The 19,541-nt window shown below is 34.8% G+C and overlaps 1 protein-coding gene across 1 annotated transcript in view; it reads right to left on the bottom strand.

Annotated features, from left to right (window-relative positions):
- The window catches only part of EYS (EGF-like photoreceptor maintenance factor), a gene marked incomplete at its 5' end in the record, with an annotated part of 885,136 nt that overhangs the window by 327,079 nt on the left and 538,516 nt on the right, over positions 1–19,541 (bottom strand). The window contains one exon of the mRNA XM_007449587.1: positions 15,197–15,350. Within this exon, the coding sequence (XP_007449649.1) occupies positions 15,197–15,350 (154 nt within the window). The remainder of the gene's footprint in view (positions 1–15,196; positions 15,351–19,541) is intronic.

Raw genomic sequence — 19,541 nt, 5'->3', positions numbered from 1 at the left:
ACCTAAAGCAATTAGAGAAAGGGGAAAAAACCCCACAAAACCTAAAGTTAGCATAAGGAAAGAAATCATGAAAATCAGATCAGAAATAAATGAAAAAGAAATGAAGGAAACAATAACAAAGATAAATAAAACTAAAAGCTGGTTCTTTGAGAAGATAAACAATATTTGTAAACCATTAGCCAGACTCATTAAGAAAAAAAGGGAGAAGACTCAAATCAATAGAATTAGTAATGAAAAAGGAGAAGTAACAACAGAAACTGCAGAAATACAAAGGACCATGAGAGATTACTACAAGTAATTGTATGCCAATAAAATGGACAACCTGGAAGAAATAGACAAATTCTTAGAAATGCACAATCTTCTGAGACTGAACCAGGAAGAAGTAGAAAATATGAACAGACCAATCACAAGCACTGAAACTGAAACCCTGGTTAAAAATCTTCCAACAAACAAAAGCCCAGGACAAGATGGTTTCACAGGCGAATTCTATCAAACACTTAGAGAAGAGCTAACAATTATCCTTCTCAAAATATTCCAAAATATAGCAGAGGGAGGAACACTCCTAAACTCATTCTACGAGGCCAACATCATGCTGACACCAAAACCAGACAAAGATGTCACAAAGAAAGAAAACTACAGGCCAATATCCCTGATGAACATAGATGCAAAAATCCTCAACCACATATTAACAAATAAATCCAAAAGCACATTAAAAGGATCATACACCATGATCAAATGGAGTTTATTCCAGGAATGCAAGGATTCCTCAATATATGCAAATCTATCAACGTGATACACCATATTAACAAATTGAAGGAGAAAATCCATATGATCATCTCAATAGATGCAGAGAAAGCTTTAGAGATATTATAACACCATTTATGATAAAAACACTCCAGAAAGGAGGGCTAGAGGGAACTTACCTCAACATAATAATGGCCATATATGACAAACCCACAGGCAACATTGTCCTCAATGGTGAAAAACAGAATCCATTTCCACTAAGATCAGGAACAAGACAAGGTTGCCAACTCTCACCACTATTATTCAACATAGTTTTGGAAGTTTTAGCCACAGAAATCAGAGAAGAGAAAGAAATAATAGGAATCCAAATAGGAAAAGAAGACGTAAAATTGTCACTGTTTGCAGATGACATGATACTGTACATAGAGAATCCTAAACATGCTACCAGAAAACTACTAGAGCTAGGCAATTAATTTGGTAAAGTAGCAGGATACAAAATGAATACACAGAAATCGATTGCATTCCTATACACTAATGATGAAAAATCTGAAAGTGAAACTAAGAAAACACTCCCATTTACTACTGCAACAAAAATAATAAAATATCTAGTAATAAACCTACCTAAGGAAACAAAAGAACTGTATGCAGAAAATCATAAGACACTGATGAAAGGAATTAAAGATGATACAAATAGATGGAGAGATATACCATGTTCTTGGTTTGGAAGAATCAACATTGTGAAAATGACTCTACTACCCAAAGCAAACTACAGATCCAATGCAATCCCTATCAAATTACCACTGACAGTTTTCACAGAAGTAGAACAAAAAATGTCACAATTTTTATGGAAACACAAAATACCCTGAATAGCCAAAGCAATCTTGAGAAAGAAAAATGGACCTGGAGGAATCAGGCTCCCTGACTTCAGAGTATACTATAAAGCTACAGTAATCAAGAGAGTATGGTACTGGCAAAAATATAGAAATAAAGATTAATGGAACAGGATAGAGAGCCCAGAGATAAACCCAAGCACATATGGTCATCTTATCCTTGATAAAGGAGCCACAAATATAGTTGAGAAAAGAGAGCCTCTTCAATAAGTGGTGATGGGAAAACTGGACAGCTACATGTAAAAGAATGAAATTAGAACACTGCCTAACACCACACACAAAAATAATCTAAAAATGAATTAAAGCCCTAAATGTAAGGCCGTACACTTTCAAACTCTTAGAGGAAAATATCAGCAGAACACTCTATGACATAAATCACAGCAACATCCTTTCTGGCTCACTTCCTAGAGCAATGGAAATAAAAACAAAAATAAACAAATGGGACCTAATGAAACATACAAGCTTTTGCACAGCAAAGGAAACCATAAACAAGATGAAAATAGAACCCTCAGTATAGCAGAAACTATTTTCAAATGAAGCAATTAATTATTAATTGCTTAATTGATTAATCTCCAAATTTTACAAGCAACACATGCAGCTCAATATCAAAAAAATAAACAACCCAATTCAAAAATGGGGAGAAGACCTAAATAGACATTTCTCCAAAGAAGATATACAGATTGACAACAAACACATGAAAGAATGCTCAACATCATTAATCATTAGAGAAATGCAAATCAAAACTACAATGAGATATCATCTCACACTGGTCAGAATGGCCATCATCAAGAATCTACCAACAAGAAATGCTGGAGAGGGTGTGGAGAAAAGGGGATCCTGTCACACTGTTGGTGGGAATGTAAATTAATAGAGCCACTATGGAGAACAGTATGGAGGTTCTTTAAAAAACTACAAATAGAACTACCATACAACCCAGCAATCCCAATATTGGACATATATCCTGAGAAAACCATAATTCAAAAAGAGTCATGTACCACAGTGTTCATTCCAGCACTATTTACAATAGCCAGGACATGCAAGCAACCTATGTGTCCACCGACAGATGAATGGTTAAAGATGTGGCACATATATACAATGGAATATTACTCAACGATAAGTAGAACTGAAACTGAGTTGTTTGTAGTGAGGTGGATGGACCTAGAGTCTGTCATACAGAGTGAAGTAAGTCAGAAAGAGAAAAACAAATACCATATGCTAACACATATATATGGAATCTAAGGAAAGATTAAAAAAAAGGGTCATGAAGAACCTAGGGGCAAGATGGGAATAAAGACACAGACCTACTAGAGAATGGACTTGAGGATATGGGGAGGGGAAAGGGTAAGCTGTGACAAAGTGAGAGAGTGGCATGGACATATATACACTACCAAACTTAAGGTAGATAGCTAGTGGGAAGCAGCCACATAGCACAGGGAGGTCAGCTCGGTGCTTTCTGACCACCTACATGGGTAGGAGCGAGGGAAATGCAAGAGGGAAGAGATATGGGGATATATGTATATGTATAACTGATTCACCTTATTATAAAACAGAAACTAGCACACAATTGTAAAACAATTATACTGCAATAAAGATGTTTAAAAAAAAAAAAAAGTAGGAGGGTCCAGGATGGAATTTGGTATCAAATACCGTAAAACAGGAATTTACTATCTCATGATGGCACTGGAATAAATTATCTGAAGAAATAATGAGTTATTGTGCTATATTTATAGATTTGAAACACTTTGGTTCCAGTACCAGTGCCTAGCTATGAAACCAGCTTTCCATTTAAAACTTTTAGTAAATCTCTTCAAAAATCTTAAAGTAACACAAACTTAAATGAGTCTGTGTTCAGTGGAACAGAGTTCACAGGTTTTAAGTTGTGAAACATTTTATCTCAATATGTATCTTCTTTTATTCAGTGTGTTGATGAAGTCATGGGCAATTTGTTGAGGAGGAAGCTGGTGTAGTTTTCTTTAGCTTCATTAGGGAGCTAGGTGGCTTGCCATTTTTAAAAATAAATAAGATTGTCTATATTTTTAGTCCACTCTGTGAGAATTGTTTTAAAGAAGTTAATTAAGATAAATATGTTGTTAAAGATTGAGTCCTACCACTACGAATAGGATTTAAAGAATTTTCAAGGTAAAATATGTTTCCTGGTAGTTGTTTTAAGGCAGTAATCAAATACTCTCTTAACCATGAATGTTAGGTGCCAATTAGAGCACGGGGTCCACATATGTGTGTTGGAAAACAGGTGCAGTATGAATCCATATCTTTAATCACAGCTCCTTCACTTAATGACAATTCCTCAACATTTCCTCATGAATCTTGTTTTCAACATGTTAAATCCCTTTATTCAACTGCCCTATGTGGCAAAGTGTTTTCTTACACTATTAATTATTGCTTTTCTGCCTAAATTCCTATATTCAGTTTGTCCCTAAGTCTTCATTTGCTTTCTCTTACTTTCTTATATAATCTTGTCCTAACGATGATATAGAAGACACATTTTAGAATTACACAGGCGGAAGGCTTTTAGGGCTTGAAGTCTATTTGTACACTCTGCCACCACACAAGAGTAATTCAAACTTCTTCAGTAACCCTTTCTGACAGTCGGAGAAATCTCCACTGACAGTAAAGGATGCAGAGAGTGTGAAGCCTTCCCTCAGTGTACACTGATAATCCTCAAAAGAATTTCCTGCGTTTTATTTTTAATTTATTGTGATTATCTGCATTGGAAATTATGATGTTTGATGACAATTTGCTGAAGAGGTAAACATCCTGGCACCTTGAACTTTATGTCCTCATTATACCTCATCTCCATACAATTTCTACATGAGCGACGGTGTTACTCTACACTGTGATGTCATTGCTGATGCTTTTCCATCTGCTGCCACCCCTGGTAAATTCCTAATCTTTCTTCAAAATTCAGTTCATTTCTTACTCCGTACTATAGATGTACTTGGCAACTGCATCTCCATTCCTCCTCAGTGGAGCATTTGCGCTGCTATCAGGACTTGAGGGTCAACCAGTTCACTGGTCTGTCTTGATATCTTGACACACCAAAGATGAGGAGTTGTGGGCCTGAGTCTCCACTGTTGTAACTTTGCTACAGCCATTTCATTTGGATAATTTGAACTGAATTGCACAATTAAGAAGAACAAACCTGATTACATAGTAAAACAATCACTTGAAATTTTTATATTAGACTAAATTTACATAGACTAGTCAAATCTACTGACATATTCAGTGAACATACTGTGAAGACTCAGGCTCACATTCAAATTATGATATTTTTGCTTAGAAAGCTCTCTTTTTGCATCACCAAGGACAAAACTAGTACTTAACATCCTTGTTCCTCAAGATACATGCAAATGTTAACATAAGAGTCTATGCAATAATCTTAATCCTCTTTCAGCAACTCCTAGACTCACAGACATTCTTTAAAGATTTTCTTAAACTTACTTAATGGAAGAAATTTTCGTTTTACAGTCGATGTTCACAATTAAATGCAAATAAATTGCATTATAACTTGCTGTCCAGCTTGTATTGATGTATGTTATGTATTGACGGACATATTATGTATGATTAATGTGTCATGTATGGATAAAAGAGCAAGTGCAAAGTTCAAGTTTATGTATTCAGGTACTTAGTGTAATATAATAATAAAGTATTATGGTGTATTTCCCATATTAAGCTCCAGTTTTCCTATATTTCCTCTAAGAAATACCATATGGAGGAGTTGATGGAAAAGATAAAAAATTAATATTTAAGTGATGAAGTTTAACCTTTTTAAGATAAAAAGCTTACCAAACTTTCCATATAGACATGGCAATGTTTATCAATAAATCTAATATCTTATAGATTTAGCACAGTTCAATAATCACCATCTGTTTCAAGAAGTGAAGGTCCTCACTATTTCATAGTTTCTTGGCTCTAAGAATAAAGGCATGCAATCCTTAGTTTGTATAATATTAACTATCAGAAACATGTGAAAAAGTTTTGCATATTTTAGAAAATCAGAAACATAAAGGACATTTTGAGTTATTCTCAAAATTATAGCTGACAATACATTATGAATATTCTTTCCTCTTACATGAACTTGGGTGGTCCTCTGCTCATTCTCTATATGGAGTTAGAGGTCAATACCAGCTGAGTTATAATACAGAGCATTTATGTGGGAAAATGGCAAAGCACTGAAGTCTGATTTTGAGCAAAGTTGTCTGAAAGGCATTTGATGATTAAATACCTGTTTTGTGAGAAGTTATTGTTTGTTCCTTTCTTATTTTTCATAAATTATGTGCTAGTAAGTCTCTTCATTTGATATAGCTGAAATCAATCCTACTCAGAATCCTTTTTACCTCTCATTCATTTGAGGTTAATGTTGGTTTTGCATTATAATAAATTTTTTATCCACTTTCTTTATCAAACAACTGTGGGAAATGAGCTAATAAAATAAATAAAAAGTAATTTGCCCAGATACACACACACACAGATATACATTTATCTGTATGAGGTTTTTAATCTCATAGAAATTAATAAGATCAAACAAGAGGTAAAAATCAGTCCATTTATAAAACTCATCAGCAGTTTTTATTAATTTACTTTGTTTTCTGTACCAAATATCTAGGAGAGTAATGTGATGAAAATGCTTGCAATGGTTTTACTTGTTGTTTGTTTGAATTTTCACAAGTACTGGGGTTATTGCTATCCAGCTACAGAAACTTTTCCAGCCTCTGTTCAATTGGTCTTAAACCAAGCATGAATTCCTTTACACTGACCTGCTATACTAAAAAGTGGCTGACAGGGATGTGTAGTTCTGTCAGTCAAGGAATTCTTGGCCAACATCCATTTGGCTTTGGCTACCCTAAAATTTGTTAACCAAAATGAATTATTAGATATTATAGTGTGCCTTAGATATACAAAGATGACTTTATACCTCTGGATAAATCTTTGAGAGAATGTTGTCCGGCGTTTGGGATGGCGGGAACTAAGGAAGGTAGTGGCTTTAAAACATGCAGATAACACAGTATTCCCTAAAGGAAAGGACATGGGGGTTCTTTAGGGGGGGAAAAAAAAGTAATGAATAATGCGTTAGCTTTTGTATATGACAGACACAAAAGGTACTAGAAAAATTTTAACTTCAGAAACTTTAGAAAAAATATATATAGTAAGACAATTTTTCTGAACTTCCCCAATGGAGAATAACCCCTGTGAAAACCAATATTCTCTCTATGTGATCCCTTTCAAAATTTTTTGAAATGAAAGAAAAACTGTGCATGAGTATGAATTACAATGTATCTCTAGAACTGTGATCTCTGCTCCATTTCATTTAAGAAGAATTTCTATCTTGATACTGAATTGACTTCAATCACTACAAGTGGCTTATTCAAGTTTGTTCTACCCTGCCATCTCCTTTCACCTCTTATAATGCAGATTTAGTAGGAGGAAGTATTGACATAACAAAATAAAAATCAAAGCCATCTTTTACATGTTTACTTTAGAGCTCATTCCATTAAGTTTTGAAAATAAGTTCTTATCAATTATGCTATGGTATTTTATTGCCAAGAACTCTTAAATATGGAATAAAAATTCCATGAACATTCATATTATGAAAAAGGAACCTAATTCCCATGCTTTTTAGGGAGATGTCTGTTCTGATTTTGCAAAGAGTTCTGTTGGTGAGAATTTAAAATTTTAATTCCAAATTATGTCTGGTTAAGGATGGAGAGATGAGTGGAGCACACAAGACAGTGAGAAGGAGACATGAACAACTACAACTAGATAAATGGAGGTAAAGCAAGGCAGTCACAGGCCAAAGGATTTACGGGAAGATGGAAATCAGAAGCCTCAATGTCTAAGTCTTTTTCCATTTTCTCTCCCCTCTGCCAGGAATCTTTACTCATGTGTATTGTATCTCCTGGCTCCAAACTTCTAAGGGACTTGCTGTTCTCAACTATTTATTTTTCTATGTATTAACACCTTCCACTCAACTAATAATTCCAATCGACAATTAAACATGCTTAAGTATCTTTCATCTTACATTTTTTTCCTCTTGACCTCTCACCTCTCTCTAGATCTCACCTTACCTCTTTTTACATTTCACAGTAAAATTCTTGAAAGTTGTCTACACTGGTTATTTCAATTTCCTCTAATCTGGCTCCTTACTCTGTCCTCCTGGAATGATGCCTTCAGGGCATGGAATCATGTGGGCCATCCAATGGACTATCAGAGCATTTGATAAACTTTTCCTCTGCTCTCCCTGACCCCACTCCTTTTGTTTGCCTCCTATTCCTCTGGTTACTTCTTCTCATACTTTTTATAATGTCATATTCCTCTACTCAGTCATCGAATGCTAGCTCCTCGACACTCAGTACCAGGCAATTTTTTCAACTCACCCTATACACTCATCCACACTCATGGTTTCAATTACCACCTACAAGCTGATGACTCATAAATTATATTTCCCATCCAGACCTCTCCTCTGAGTGTTACATCCGTAGATTCAACTTGAAAACTCCACTTTGATGTACCAAAGGCACCTAATCTCATCAATGCTCAAGGCTGAACTCATTCGCAATCATCTCTATGAAAAATGCTTTCCTTGCATTGTTTGCTAAAATCTATCTAGTTGCACATCAGAAGATGAGTATTCATTTTTGATACCTCTCCTTTCACTTCTGGTATTAATCAGTCAGTTTTACTCCTAATTAGGGTATTTTTTTTTCAGGTTCATTGAAATCTAATTGACACACAGCACTGTATGAGTTTAAGGTGTACAGCATAATGATTTGACTTACATACAACCTGAAATGATTATCTCAGTAAGTTTAGTGAACATTCATCATCCTGTATAGATACAAAATTAAACAAATAGAAAAAAAATTTTCTTTGTGATGAGAACTCAGGATTTAATCTCTTAACTTTCATATATAACATACAGCAGTGCTAATCATATTTATCAGGCTGTACATTACTTCTCTAGTATTTATTTATCTTATAACTGAAAGTTTGTACCTTTTGACTGCCTTCATCCATTTCCCCTCCCCCATACCTTGCCTCTGGAAACCACAAATTATTGACTATATTCCCCACACTGTACATTTCATACTCATGAGTCATTTATTTTGCAACTTGAAGTTTGTACCTCTTAATCTCCCTCACCTATTTCTATCCTACCCCCACCCTTCTTCCCTCTGGCAAACTACTGTTTGTTCTCTGTATCTATGACTGATTCGATTTTGTTATGTTTGTTCATTTGTTTTGTTTTGTAGATTCCACATATAAGTGAAATCATACAGTGTTTGTCTTTCCCTGTCTGTCTTATTTCACTTAGCATAATACCCTGTAGGCCAAAGTGTGTTGCTGAAAATGGCAGAATTTCATTCTTTTATTTTATGGTTGAGTACTATTCCATTTTGTGTGTGTGTGTGTGTGTGTGTGTGTGTGTGTGTGTGATTTGTTGTCTTTTTGATAATAGCCATTCTGACAGGAGTGGGATGATATCTCATTGTGGTTTTGGTTTGCAAATTCCTGATGATTAGTGACATTTAGCATCTTTTCACATGATTGTTGGCCACCTGTATGTCTGCTTTGGAAAAATGTCTATTCAGATACTCTGCCCATTTTTAAATCAGATTGCTTGTTTTTTTGATGTTGAGTTTTATAAGTTCTTTGTATGTTTTGGATATTAACCCCTTATTGGATACATCATTTGCAAATATTTTTTCCTATTCAGTAGGTGGCCTTTTCATTTTGTTGATAATTTCCTTGATTGTGTAAAAGCATTTTAGTTTAACGCAGTCCCATTTATTTATTTTTGCTTTTGTTTCCTTTGCCTGAGGATACATAACCTAAAAAAATATTACTGAGACCTATGTCAACTAGTATACTGCTTATACTTTTTAGCCATTTTATAGTTTTAGGTCTTATCCATTTTGGATATATTTTTGTATATGGTGTGAAAGAGTAGTGTAGTTTGATTCTTTTGCCTGTAGCTGTACAGTTTTACCAACACCATTTATTAAAGGGATGTTCTTTTCCTTATTGCATATTTTTGCCTATTTTGTTGTAGATTAAATAACCAAGTAAGCCTGGGTTCATTTCTGGGCTCTGTATTCTGTTCCATTGATTTTTTGTTTGTTTGTTTTTTGTTTGTTTTTTGGTGCCAACACCATACTGTTTTGATTTTAGTAGCTTTGTTACTACAACTTTGAAATCATGGAGTATGATACTTCCAGCTTTGTTCTTTTTTTCTCAAGTTTTTTTCGCTATTTGGGGTCTTTCATGTTTCCATACACATTTTAGAATTCTTTGTTCTAGTTCTATGAAAATACCATTTTTTTTAAAGACATTTAATGAGTTCTTATCTTTCTTTTTAAAACATCTTTATTGGAGTATAATTGCTTTACAATGGTGTGTTAATTTCTACTTTATAACAAAGTGAATCAGCTATACATATACATATATCCCCATATCTTCTCCCTCTTGTGTCTCCCTCCCACCCTCCTTATCACATATATATGGAATCTAAAAAACAAAAAAAAGGTTCTGAAGAACCTAGGGGCAGGACATAGAGAATGGACTTGAGGACACAGGGAAAGGTAAGGGTAAGCTGGGATGAAGTGAGAGAGTGGCATGGGCTTATATACACTGCCATTGATGTTTTGATAGAAAATGCACTGAACTTTTAGATTGCCTTGGGTAGTATGGTCATTTTAACAATATTAATTCTTCCAACCCATGGACACAGTATATCTTTTCATCTGTTTGTATCATCTTCAATTTCTTTCATCAGTGCCTTATAGTTTTCCAGGTACAGTTCTTTTATCTCCTTAGTTAGATTTATTTTTAGGTATTTTATCTTTTTGGTACGATCGTTTAAGTGTGATTGTTTCTTAATTTCTCTTTCTGTAGTTTTTTTTTTTTTTTTTTTTTTTTTTTTTTTTGCTGGCGTTATGCGGGCCTCTCACTGTCGTGGCCTCTCCCATTTGCGGAGCACAGGCTCCAGACGCGCAGGCTCAGCGGCCATGGCTCACGGGCCCAGCCGCTCCGCGGCATGTGGGATCTTCCCGAAACGGGGCATGAACCCGCGTCTCCTGCATCGGCAGGCGGACTCTCAACCACTGCGCCACCAGGGAAGCCCTGTAGTTTTTTATTAGTGTATAGAAGTGCAACAGATTTCTGTGTATTAATTTTGTATCCTGCAAATTTACCTAATTCACTGATGGGTTCTAGTTGTTTTTCTCTAGTGGTGTCTTTAGGATTTTCTATTTATAGTGTCATGCCATCTGCAAACAGTGACAGTTTTAATTCTTCGTTTCTAATTTGGATTGTTTTTATTTAGTTTTCTTGTCTGATTGCTCTGGCTAGAACTTCCAATAATATGTTGAATAAAAGTGTTGAGAGTGGGCATTCTTGTCTTTGTCTTGATCTTAGAGGAAGCAATTTCAGCTTTTCACCATTGAGTATAATGTTAGCTGTGGATTTGCCATATATGGCCTTTATGATATTGAGGTATATTCCCTCTATATATACCTTGTTGAGAGTTTTATCATAAATGGATGTATAATTTTGTCAAAAACTTTTTCTTCATTTATTAAGATGATCATATAATTTTTACCTTCTGACTAATTGGCAAGTACTGAACCATTCTTGTATCTTTGGGATATATCCCACTTGATTGTGGTATATGGTTCTTTTAATATACTGTTGAATTTGGTTTGCTAGTATTTTGTTGAGGACTTTTTCGTCTATTTTCATCAGTGATATGGGCTTGTAATTTTCTTTTTTGTGTTGTCTTTGTCTGATTTTGGTATCAGAGTGATGCTGGCCTTACATAATGAGTCTGGAAACATTCTTCCTTCTTCAATTTTTTGGAATAAGTTGAGGATAGACATTAAACCTTCTTTAAATGTTTGGCAGAATTTACCTGTGAAGTTATCTAGTCCTGGACTCTCGTTTTTTGGGAGGTTTTTTATTATTGATTAAATTTAATTACTAGTAATTGGTCTATTCATATTTTTTATTTCTTCCTGATTCAACTGTGGGAGATTGTTCGTTTCTGAGAATTTATTCATTTCTCTTAAGCTGTCCATTTGTTTGGTTATAATTGTTCATAGTACTCTCTTATAATCCTTTGTATATTTGTGGTATTGTTTGTTACTTCTTTCAGAGCTGGTGTCAGCTTGCTGGTGTGAGAGGCTGGTTCCTGACATGACTGACTGTGGTGTTTGGGGTGTCCCATAGTTTGTGTCAGCCCCATGGGGGGTAGGGTCAGATCCCAGGGCAACTGACTTAGGGACCCATGGTGTCTTAGAGCTGGTGTTGGCCTGCTGATGCATGGGGTTGAGTCCTGGAAAGGTTAGGCTCAGCAGATCTAAGGCAGCCAGCCTGCTTGTGGGTGGGTCTGTGTCCCTGCCAGGCCAGCTCCTTGGCCTGAATCATCCTAGTACTGGTGCCAGCGCGCTGGTGGGCCAGTTTGGGTCCTGGCACTAATAATCTAGAGAGAGGATTCCAAAATGGTACTTGCCAGCATCAGTGTCCTTGTGGTAGAACAAGCTCCCTAATATGGCTGCCACCAGTGTCTATGTCCCCAGGGTGAGAATCAGTCTCCTCCTGCTTCTCCAGGAAGCTCTCCAAGATCATCAGGTCGGTCTTACCCAGGCTTGTCTCAAATCACTTCTTCTGCCCTGGGTCTTGGAGTGTGTGAGATTTTGTTTGCACCTTTAAGAATGGAGTCAATCTTCCACAGTTCTCTGGCTCTCTTATATGCAAGCGTTGCTGATCTTCAAAGCCAAATGTTCCTATGGCTCATCTTCCTGGTGCAGGACTCCTGGGCTGGGGAGCCTGATGTGGGGTTCAGACCCCTTGTTCCTTGGGGAGAACCTCTACAATTGTAACTATCCTCCTGTTTGTGGGCCACCCACACATGGGAATGTGTGTTGACTATATCATGACTCAGCATCTCCTACCCATTTCCTTGTGGTTCTTCAAATCTTTAGCTGTAGAAGATCTTTTCTGCTAGTCTTTTGGTCTTTCTGATCAATAGTTGTTTTGTAATTAGTTGAATTTTTCTGTGCTCATGGGAGGAGGTGAGCTCAGAGTTTTCCCACTCTGCCATCTTGGCCACCAACCCTAATTATTTTTTTAATCTGTCAATTTCTGTATGACACCAGCCTAGTCCAAGCCACCATATGTCTTATTTGGACATGTAACAGACATCTAAGTTGCCCCCTTAAATTACTCTTTAACACAATTATAGGGCCCTACAGTTTTTGCAACCTGGTGGACCCTCAGTCTTCACCTTCCAGTCCTCAGTCATCCTCCTCTGCTCCTCTGTTACATACACAGTTAGTCTATTGGATCTCTTAATATACTGTGGCTCTTTCCACCAAAGGCTCTTTTCTCATACACTTTTCACTGCCTGGCACTCCTACACCACTGCTTTGACTGTTTCTGCTTATTTGTTTTTACCTAGTTCACCACCTCTACCCATTTTTCGGAGAGCTTCCTTTGACTATTTATCCTAGGCCAGGTTATTTTGTAATTTGTTTTCCTTGCACCATTTTTAAAAAATTTCCCACACATCTTGAATTTTAATTATTGATATTTCCTCCTTAGTGTAACTATTTGTCAATCTGCCTCACCAAACTTTATATAAGAATTAGGATTTTGTCTGCTTTGGCTTAACATTGAATTCCAGGAGCTTAGTGTAGTACTACAAATAATAATAAAAAAAAGCATCTTTTACATGAATAAATAAAATTAAAAACAGAGAAAAAACCCAGAAGAAACAGAAAGAAAAACAAAAATTAAGAAATATTGAGAGAGCAGGTGGGCACTCAACTTTTCTAAAATTAATTTTTAGTTAATTTATTTTAACTAACTTATTTAAATTTATATAATGTTTTAAAATTATATAAATTTAAATAATTTAAATATATAGACTGTTTTAAAATTATATAAATTTAAATAATTTAAGTAATATAATATGTAATGTATAATATAATATAATATATAATATAGTTCTAGGGTCAGCCTTTAATGCAAACTATTGTCACCCTGAGGTCTTGTAGGATATTGCTGACAAGACAAATTAGATTTAAATTTTTGCATCAGTAAAGATGGCTGTATTTCACTTTCTAAATTTTGGATAACATTAATCCAAAGTCCTTTGTTTTCAGTTTTAATAAAAGTGTCAGTAATTTTTTTCAGGATGCTTTCAACTTGAGGCTACCTAAGGATTTGAGTGGTTTGTTTGAGGACTGCCTGACTAGGTCCTCATTAGTTAAAGGCAAAACATGAAATCAGTCCTACAAGAAAGTTTGACCAAAAATAGAAATTACTTCATATGTAATAGACTGTTTGTATAAAATGATGACATTGTTTAAAATGATGAGGTTATCAAGAAATGCCTTTTAAATTTGTTTTAAGTTATTCACCTTCTCATCTGGCTCCTTTTCTGTGATCAACAGCAAGCCTTTGTAAGAGAAATGATTGAAATTGGAGTTAAGCCCATTGCTCTCAAAGTTTGCTTTTTTTCTGTACATAACTCAGTGTTCCAAAAGGGTAAGCCTAATTTATGAATAATAATTTCATTACCTTAAGGTAATTTCATTGCCTTCTTGTCATAACCAGCTGAATTTCCCAGCCCAGGCACTCTCATTTCTTCATTCATTCAGACATTTATGAGAATCTGTCAGATGCCCTGCTAAGTACATTAAAGATGAGTAAAATACTGTTCCTGCCTGTACATAGTTTCTATTTTCAGATTGGTGTCAATTTCTTTGATTTTATTTTCAGATTGATTCAGACCCTGGGAAAGATTATTCGATTTATATAACCTTCATAGGTTAGCCAGGATTCCAGATGATCAGACCAACTTATCCAAATGTCATCTAATACATAAAGTCAGACACAAAACGTTATTTTTAACTGACGAAGAGTAAGTTTGGAGAACGTTATCACTAGATTGCTATACTAATGAGCAATTTTATATTCTTGGTTTCTACATGTAAATTTTGTTCAGTAGTGCCTTTGGGATGTGATCATCATATTTAGCCATTTCTCTTTTAGGGAATTTCCTTAATTCTGAAGCATGAATTAATTTCAAGACTGCCTTCCAAAATTTTATATGCTCCAGAAAGACATTTCCATTTAATATGCGATTTTTTTCTACTGAATTTTCTTTTTTCTGTTCTGTGCTAATGACGTTTCCCCAGCTCCATTTCCTAAGAGCGGTGCTCTTTTCACTCAATAGATATTTTGTTGAACAATTGAACTAGATCTTAATTTCAACTGAACCACCCAATTCTTTAATCTATTTATTTCCTTCAAGATATTTTCAGAGAAGTTGATTCATTTTGTCTACAATTTGATTGATACTAGATGGTATCAAATTTGTAGTTTATTTCACTAAAATGAAAAAAAAAAAGATTTGGAAAACAATTTTCAGAGAGACCTTTTTTTTCTTTCTTTCTGTATTTAGGTGGCTATTACACATGTAAAAAACATTTAAAACATAAGGTTCAGCACTATAGTTAAAGGAACTACTGTGGAGTACTTACCGTATTGTTATAGGGATGAATGCATTTCTGTTAATGCTGTAATTAGCAGAAAGAGTCAAGATATTTTGAGAACTTCCACATCCGTATTTAACAGTGGGCTTTCCTTCCACAAGAAATAAATGAAGAAACTGTTGTCCAAAATTCTTCTCATTACCTTTAAGAACAAATATTACATTAAATTAGCGATTAATGTAGATTTACATTTTATTCAATAACAATCATTCATTTAACAAACACAATCTTAGTTCTCAAGGAGTAATCATTCAGTGAGATGATAGGAGTGTTATTAGATAATTATTCAATGTAAAAAGTACTGTACTAGAAATATACATTATTTTCCACAGGCTGAGGATGACATAGTATTAACAGCATTAACTTGACATGAGATTTTAACTTCTGACTTTGTTACTTAATAACTATGACCTTAAGTATTTTCAACCTCAGTTTCCCAATAGGTTCTAATGGGATAATGAGAGCAACAAATTGTTAGATTTACTGTGACAATAAAATAAGATAATAAATGAAAAGTGCCTGGCACCTACTGAGTATTGATAACTTGATTTATTATTATTAATTATTTATATTTTAATTTTAATATGTCTCATAAAAATTGAAATGGTAAAGAAATATATAAAGAAAAACAAGAGAAACATTCCCCTTTCTGCCAGCCCATCCTTCATCCCCCTTTGAGGTATTCTTTACTATGATTTATAAACATACAAATATTTGTATAGCTCTAATTTTATTTTTAAAACAAATAATATAATAAATAGCTTTGCTCACTTGTCTTTTCACTTAACAATACATTTTAGATATCTGTCCTTGTAAGTACATAGATTTCTCTCTTTTTTAACATTCGTAATTTAAGTATCACTCACACAGAAAATCACACAAATTTTAAACATATAGCTTAGTGAATTCTCACAAAGTGAATCCGCTCACACAAACACCACCAACTTAAGAAAAAGAAAATTTTCTGCATTGTCAGAATTCCTATTGATCAGTGCTCTCCTCTTCCCTCTACCAAAAGGAACTGAGATCCTGATGTTTAACAATAACAATAGTTTTGCTTGATTTTCATCTTTATATTAGTGGGATCATACTTATATATTCTTTAGTGTCTATTTGCTTTTGCTCAATATTATGTTTGTGAGAGAGCATTCACCCTACATTTCTACTGCTTTATAATATTCTATTAAATGAATATTCACAATTCAGTTATTTTTTCTTCTATAGATGGAAATACACCCACCCTGTTTTTGGTTTTTATGAATAATGCTGCTATGACAATCTTGTATGTGTCTTTGGTGTTGAAGTGCATGCATTTCTGTTTTGTATGTACCAGGAGTTAAATTGTTCTGTCACAGAATATGACTATGATTAATTTAGTAGGTACTACCAGTTTTCTGAACTGATGTGTTAACTCCTTACCAACAATATATGAATGTCAGCTGATCCTTTTTTTTTGGCCATTAATTGGTTTGATCACCTTGTAGATTTTAACTATTCTGTGTTTATTATTCTGGCTTTAATTTTTGTTTTCCTCATATTAGAGAAGTTGAGCATACTCTCATGTTTAGTGGCTATTTTGATATCCTGTTTTGTGAAGTGTCGGTTTGTGTGTCTTTTTCTTATTTTTGTCTGCTTGTTTGCTTTTTCCTTATTGATTATAGAGTTATATCTATGTATATATGTAATATTTATATACATATATATGCATACACATAAAAGAGCATACAAACAAGCTCTTTGTCAACTACATATATTGAAAATATTTTCTCCAATCCTGTAGATCGTCTGGCCATTCTCTTAGGGGTCAATTTTTTTTTTTTTTTTCCCGGTATGCGGGCCTCTCACTGTTGTGGCCTCTCCCGTTGTGGAGCACAGGCTCCGGACGCGCAGGCTCAGCGGCCATGGCCCTCGGGCCCAGCCGCTCCGCGGCATGTGGGATCTTCCCAGACCGGGGCACGAACCCGTGTCCCCTGCATCGGCAGGCGGACTCTCAACCATTGCACCACCAGGGAAGCCCTTAGGGGTCAATTTTGATGAACATATGTTCTTAATTTTAGTATGGGTAAATTTACCAGTTGTTTCCTTTGTGGTTATGATTAGTACTTTCTGTATCATCTTCAAGATATCTTTGCCTACCTCGAAGTCACAAAGTTATTCTCTTACATTATCTTCAGTAATCTTTATTTAAGAGCTACACTCTCCTGAGAATTGACTTTTGTGTATGATGTAAAGTAAGGGGTTGTAGTAGGTTGAATAATGGCTCTGAAAGATATTCATGTCCTAATTGTTGGAACCTGTGAATATTAACCTTATATGGCAAGGGAGACTTTGCAGATGTGGTTAAATTAAAGATCTTGAGATAGGGAGATTATCCTGGATTATCTGGTTGGGTCATAAAATTAGTCACGTGTCTTTTTAAGAGAGAGGCAGAGGGAAATTTGACAGTGGAAGAGGACAAGTTATGTGACTATAGAAGCAGAGATTGGAGTGATGCAGTCACAAGCCAAGAAATGCCAGCAGCCACCAGAAAGAGGCTGGAAGAGGCAAAGAATAGTTTCTCCTCTGGAGTCTCTGGAAGTAACCAGTCCTGCTAACAACTTGATTTTATTTGTATAAGATACATTTTATACTTCTGGTTTCTGTGGTTTTAAACCACTAAGTTTATGGTAATTTGCTGCAGCAGCAATAAGAAATTAATACAGGGTCAATTTTTATTTTTTCTCTTTTGATTTCCAATTGATCCAAAATCATCAAAGCAAATAATTCTCATGATGCATTTACTGAATTCTCAGATATTTGTGGAATATATATATTTAAAATTTTCATATCCCCATTCTCTACTCTTTACTTTTATTTATTTTTGTGAATATATACATTTAAGATAATGATTTTGTTGTTTTTTTACTCAAGCAATATAAAAAATACCTTTGAAAGTGCACTAAAACCTGAAATTACAACCCTCAGAAATGGCCAGCAATTGGAGAGAGTGTGGAGAAAAGTGAACCCTCCTACATTGTTGGTGGGAAGGTAAATTTGTATTGCCACTATGGAGCACAGTATGGAGTTTCCTTACAAAACTAAAAGAGTTACAATGTGATCCTGAAATCCCATTCCTGGGCATATATCTGGAGAAAGCCATAATTCGAAAAGATACATGTGCCCAATGTCACTGCAACACTATTTACAATAACCAAGACATGGAAGCAATATAAAAGTTCATCAACAGATGAGTGGATAAAGGTGTAAGATATATATATATATATATACACACACATAATGGAATATTGCTCAGCTATAAAAAATGAAATAATTTCATTTGCAGCCACATAGATGGACCTAGAGATTATCATACTAAGTGAAGTAAGCCAGACAAAGACAAATATAATATGATATCACTTATATGTGGAGTCTAAAAATATGATACAAATGAACTAATTTATAAAACAGAAACAGACTCATAGATATAGAAAATAAACTTTCAGTTACCAAAGGGGAAAGGTAGGGGGGGATAAATTAGAATCTGGGGGTAACATATAAACACTACTATATATAAAATAAATAACAAGGACCTACTGTATAGCACAGGGAACTATATTCAATATTTTTAATAATGTATAAGGGAAAAGAATCTGAAAAAGAATATATATATATATGTATATATATATGTGAATCAACTTGCTGTATACCTGAAAGTAACACAACATTGCAAATCAACTATATTCAATAAAAAATTAATTAATTAAAAAAAGAAATGGCTAGCATTAATATTTGGCAAACACTTCCATAGATACGAAGGCTGATAACTGGATAAACGAATATGTAGAGAGAAAGTTTTTCTTTTTATTAGAGCAAAACCATAGTGTACATAGATTTAAAAATGGAAATTATATTAAATCAGTAGTTCTCAAACTTTTAGGTCTAAGGACCCTTTAGCACACTTAAAATCTACCAAGAAGCCCCCAAAAGCTTTTGTTTACATGGTTTGCATCTTTTGATACTTATTGTATTAGAATTTAAAACTGAGAATGTTTTCAAATATTTATCAATTAGTTTAGTTAAAAATAACAATAGGGCTTCCCTGGCGGTGCAGTGGTTGAGAATCCGCCTGCCGATGCAGGGGACACGGGTTCATGCCCCGGTCTGGGGAGATCCCACATGCCGCGGAGCGGCTGGGCCCGTGAGCCATGGGCCCAGAGCCTGTGCTCCACAACGGGAGAGGCCACAACAGTGAGAGGCCCGCGTACCACAAAAAAATAAAAATAAAAATAACAATAATAAAATCCATTACATGTTATTTGAATAAACATATTTTGTGAAAAGTATAATATTTTCC

The sequence above is a fragment of the Lipotes vexillifer genome, unplaced genomic scaffold, assembly GCF_000442215.2.
Source record: "Lipotes vexillifer unplaced genomic scaffold, Lipotes_vexillifer_v1.1 scaffold793, whole genome shotgun sequence".
In the NCBI taxonomy this organism is placed as follows: domain Eukaryota; kingdom Metazoa; phylum Chordata; class Mammalia; order Artiodactyla; family Lipotidae; genus Lipotes; species Lipotes vexillifer.
This window is presented reverse-complemented; position numbering and strand designations above follow the sequence as displayed.